Genomic DNA, 5206 nt, shown 5'->3' with positions numbered 1-5206 from the left:
CAGAAGAGAAGCCGTGTGGCGGGGGGGGGGAGGAGGGCAGAGGACGGGCCATCCCGACGAGGACTGCTGGTCATCCGCTGGTCACACGGCATTTATCAGGCTGCTCCGTCGGTGCTCCAGAAACAAGGGGTGGAGCCACGCTGCTGTGTACCAAAACCCCCCCCACACACACACACACAGTGTCACGGAAGGCCCAAGGTCGCCACCTCCCACCACAAAGCTCCTCCTGGGTGGGAGCCAGCCGGCCGAGGGACAGAGCAAAGCTTCCTGCAGCCACGAAGGGCCCCGCCCGGAGCAGAACCACGGGCCTCGGAGGCAGAGGCAACGGTGCGGACAGGCAGAGCGCCCTGTGGCCGTGGCCTCCCGGGGCAGAAGGACGAGGAGGAGCCCTCTGGGTGGGTCACTGGACTCCGCTCGGACTAGGGGTGGGGTGGGGCCAAGGAAGCACCGACCTCTGCCCCCCAAGACGACCCCCGCAGGAGGCAGCGGATGCTGCTGCTGCTGCAGAGAAGCCCCTCGCGGGTAAGGGAGCAGAGGTACACCCCCCCTGCCGCAGGGACGCAGAGACCCGTGGCCGTGGGAGGAGAAGGCTCCCCGCCTCCCACCTGGTGCAGGGGCCAACAGGACCCCTTCCGGGCAGCCGGCTCTTCTGCAGCTAGCAAGGTCAGGGCCGGCTCACCCGCTAGGCCAACTAGGCATTGGTCTAGAGTGCCGGGCCCTGGATGGGGGTGCCAAAGTTTCCCCCCCCCCCTCCTCCCCGGGCGCATAGAGAGGGGATCCTGCGCCAGGGCCGCGCTTGCCACCGCCTGCCAGGGGAGCCGAGGCAGTCGGAGCTGCTGCAGGCGTCGCCAGGCACGACTAAAGGTAAGCGCGCCCTGCTGTTGGCTGACTGGCATGTTTCTGTGCCCTAGGCGAGGCTAGCTTGTGGTGCCCGCCCTCCCTCAGCGCAGATGCCAACCTCCTGGTGGGGCCTGGAGACCTGCCAGAAACACGCCCGGGAGGGGGGGCCACCGGGCGCCACGAGCTAGCCTCGTCCCTGCCCGGTTTCTTAGGGTCAGCAGGGGAATCGTACTCTTCCGCCCCCCATTTTCTTTTCCTGCGCTTCTCCACCGCGCCCCCCCCCCCTGAATACCTTATGCAGAGAGGCACAGGGGCAACGGGGGAGCGCCGGAGCTGATTCCATTTGCTGCAAGGGTGGAGGGGAGCGCGAGCCGGAGGCCCAGCGGAGGGTGGTGGGTGGGGGGAAATCCCCCCCCCACTTTTGCAAACTTCCATGATGGCAGCGGTCGTGTTCCTGGCGGTGGCGGGGAGGGCGTGGGGGGGAGAGGCACAGTTCGGTGCCCCATCCAGGGCCCCCTCCCCCCGGAGTTGCCGGACTCGGGGAGAAAGAGGCAGCGGCGGCCACCCGGTCTGGGAGATGCAGGGCTTTTGGCAGGGGTGGGTGCAGTTTGACTGGCTGGCCCTAGGGCGCCAAACTGCACCCGGCCCGGCCCCCGCCAAAAGTCCTGCCAGTTCTGCTTTCGTTGCGGGGGGAGGGGGCCCTGGATGGGGCACCAAACTGTGCCTCTCCCCCCCACGCCCTCCCCGCCACCGCCAGGAACACGACCGCTGCCATCATGGAAGTTTGCAAAAGTGGGGGGGGGATTTCCCCCCACCCACCACCCTCCTCTGGGCCTCCGGCTCGCGCTCCCCTCCACCCTTGCAGCAAATGGAATCAGCTCCGGCGCTCCCCCGTTGCCCCTGTGCCTCTCTGCATAAGGTATTCAGGGGGGGGGGGCGCGGTGGAGAAGCGCAGGAAAAGAAAATGGGGGGCGGAAGAGTACGATTCCCCTGCTGACCCTAAGAAACCGGGCAGGGACGAGGCTAGCTTGTGGCGCCCGGTGGCCCCCCCTCCCGGGCGTGTTTCTGGCAGGTCTCCAGGCCCCACCAGGAGGTTGGCATCTGCGCTGAGGGAGGGCGGGCACCACAAGCTAGCCTCGCCTAGGGCACAGAAACACCTCGGGCCGGCCCTGAGCAAGGTGCCCCTCCCACAGTCAGTCGCTCATGGAGGCTGCTCCCCCGCTGCTCCCCGCTCTCCGTTTGGCCTTTCCCCCTCCTCCTCCGAGGCCCTGGGCTGGGAGGGCCGGCAGGGGCCAAGGGAGGGGAAGGCCCAAACCCACCCGAAGGTGCCCTGGGGGACGGCGGGCGGGCGGGCAGGCAGGCAGGCAGGCAGGCGTGGGCCTCTCTTCCCCCTGGCTGCCAGGCCACCGGGCCTGAGGGAGGCGCCAGAGGGACACAAGCCCGCCGGACGCCGGAGGGGAAGAGAGGCCCGGCCACGAGGGAGGGAGGGAGATAGGGAGGGGAAGCCTCACCACTTGGAGGAGTGCAGCGAATACCGCTTGGCTGCTTTGCTGCTGATCCAGACGTTGCACAGCTGCCGCTCCACGTGCTTGCAGTAGAACATGTGCCGGAAGAGCATCTGGTAGCGGGTCAAGGCCTTCCTGCAAACCAAACGTGAGGCCCGCAGTGCAGAGAAGACCCCCTGGGTGTCCCTGCCCCAGCGCCTGGCTGGCCGCCCAACACTCCCCCCCCCCGGCACACTCAGGGAAGCCGAAGCCTCACCTCCATTGCTCTGCCAGGAGGACCCGGCGTCACACCGTGGCCCCAGCAGAGACGCCCCCCGCCCGCCCCCCGGCCAGAGCCAAAGCGGCTGACCTGTTGATGATCAGCGAGAGCGGCCACTTGACCACGTAGTCGAAAGAGAAGGCCTCCAGGCCACTCAGGGACAGCTCCGTGGGCTCTGCGTGGACGATGGCCTTCTCCTGCCGGGTCTCGATGGCCAGGACGCGCAAGAGCTGCGTGATGAGGTCGTGGGGCATCAGGTAGATCTGCAGAGAGAGGGACCCGGAGAGCAACGGTGGTCTCGCGATGCTCCCGGTGGAGCCCGGCACAGCCACGCCCGCCTGCTGCCCAGGGCTAAAAGCAGACCCGGACAGCCAGGAGCAACCCCCCCAAAAAAACCTCCGGCGGCGCGCCCAGGTGAGGAGGCCGGAGGAAGCGGCCCCTCGGGAATGTGCCCGACAAGGCCCGCTGTCCTCTGAGCAGAAAACGAAGACACCGCGTCACAGCGCCTGAGAGCGGGGGCACGTCTGTCACCCTACGCATCTGTCACCCCCGGCTCGGCCATCGGTCGTCTGGGGACTCACGGGGCTGACAAAGGTCCCTCTCAGAGGGCTGAACACAGCGTGAACACAACCCGGCAACCCAGGATGCAGTCGGAGAGGCCTGGAGCCACGTGTGCAGCAGAGACACGGCCCTCCGTCCAAGTCACCTGCACTGCCAGCACTGGGCTTGTGAATGGCCTCTAAGGCCACTAAAGTAGAAACCTGCCTCACGTCAGGCCCCCCCGTGGGGCTCCTGGCTCCCTTCCTCCCAAACACCAAAGAGCCCGGGAAGGAGCGGCTTTTGAATCCTGCCCCCGTGCTTGCGATTTGTATGGCCGGGGAAGGCCGTCCTCTCCTCCTAAGCGGCCAGCAGCCGATGGCCAGGCAGCCCTGGTCTTTCCCAGAGGAACAGGCCCCGTGGGAGACGGCCCCTGGGAATCGCTTCCGGGGCAGCCAGCCAGCCAGCCAGCCAGGCTGCCCCGCGGCCCACATGGTCACACAGAGAGAGGGCTGAACAAGCTGGAAGGAGTTCCCAAGCCAGCCTCGAGAGGTGACACAGTTCACACCTTCGGCCCCCATCAGTCCAGAGCCGCGTGCGAAGGAAGCGACACTGTGACTCTCATGAGCCATCCTGAATGTATCGCAGGATCAGGGTGTTCCCATCTTGGAGGGAAGCACTAAGCTGCTGCTGCTGCTGCTGCTGCTGCTGTTGGGGGGGGGGACGGCAACCCCCCCCCCATTGCCCCTCAGCTGTGGAAGCCCCCCCGACCCTCAGGGGGCCTGCCTGGTGGCCACAGGAGAAGCTCCGGACCCTCGACTCCATCACCGCCCGCGGAGACCCCTGCCCGCTCTCTCTCCCCCCCCCCCCGGTTGCGGCTCCTCTTCGTGACAGAGAGACCCGCCGCCCCGCGCGCCAGGCCGGAAGGGCCGGGAGACCCAGAGGGGCTCACCTTCAGGTCGTCCTTGAAGGGGTCGGTGTTCGCAGTGCTCATCCTCAGGGCCAGTTCCAGCAGAGCCTCCAGCCTGGTCGGGATGATGTCCTCCACGGGCTTCTTCAGCTCTTCCTCCGTGAGGTCCATGAAATGCACGTAGAAGTCACCCTGGTCCATCAGGAAGTAGTGCTTGATCGACCTGCTTGCCAGAACGGAGGAGCCAGTCAAGGGCACGAGGCCAGCCCCACCTGCCTCAGACGGTCCCGATGAGGCCCATCACACACGAGCCCCGCAATTCAGGCAAAGGGACTCCTGGTCCTCCCTGACCACTCAGTCCCAGAGCACAGCGTCTCTGCCCTGCTCTGCCTCTCCCAGGAAAGCATGGCCGGGACAGCCCGATCTCAGCAGCCAGGCAGGGTTGGCCCCGGGTTAGTGTTTGGCTGCTGAGAGGAGGAGGCGGCCCCACCAGGAAGCCCAGGGGCGCGGCGCAGAGGCAGGCAACTGTGGGGCAGAGAGCATCCGGAGGCCTTCTGGCTCCTGGTTCCTCCTGCAGCCCAGACAGGAGCATGACTCAAGGGACGCTGAGGCTGACAGGATCCCCGTTCCGCACGCTGGTCGGTTTGGAAGGCCAAACCTGGCTCCAGCTTCCATGCAGGACTTTCCCCGAACTGGGACAGCTCCACCAGACCAAACCGTGGAGCACAGCCGGCCAGCGCGCCACGAAGAGAGCCCTCTGAAACGCTTGAGAGCTCTGGGTGGCCGAGGAAGGAAGGAGACACACCTCAAGCGGGCCACCAGCTCTTTTTCTTCCATCAGGAAGTCCAGCAGGACTTTGCTGGCGTAGTTGTAGGCCTTCTCTATCTGCTCCACGTATTCCCGCTCCTTCAAAGTATAGATGACCTCTTTTGCCACCGGACAGGTAACGTCACGGCCACACTCCCGGACAACGTTCAAATATTTCCCTAAAGGAAGGATGGAGTGGAACTCTGGTGAAGAGGAGGGCAGGCCCAGAGCCCGGAATGGGGAGCCTCGGCCCCGGTCGGTGGAAGGAACCCCCCCCCCCGTGTCACACCCTCTGCTCTCTGCTGCGCTCGCCTGGGTGGCCGTGAGTCTCGGGGGGGTGGGGGGGGA

The 5206-nt window shown here is 66.5% G+C and overlaps 1 protein-coding gene across 1 annotated transcript in view; it reads right to left on the bottom strand.

Annotated features, from left to right (window-relative positions):
• The window catches only part of TUBGCP2 (tubulin gamma complex associated protein 2), a 17478-nt gene that overhangs the window by 3885 nt on the left and 8387 nt on the right, over positions 1-5206 (bottom strand). The window contains 4 exon segments of the mRNA XM_015426308.1: positions 2347-2480; positions 2695-2867; positions 4094-4274; positions 4857-5037. Coding sequence (XP_015281794.1) covers positions 2347-2480; positions 2695-2867; positions 4094-4274; positions 4857-5037 — 669 coding nt within the window.

The sequence above is a fragment of the Gekko japonicus genome, unplaced genomic scaffold (assembly GCF_001447785.1).
Source record: "Gekko japonicus isolate JY-2015 unplaced genomic scaffold, Gekko_japonicus_V1.1 scaffold557, whole genome shotgun sequence".
NCBI lineage: Eukaryota > Metazoa > Chordata > Lepidosauria > Squamata > Gekkonidae > Gekko > Gekko japonicus.
This window is presented reverse-complemented; position numbering and strand designations above follow the sequence as displayed.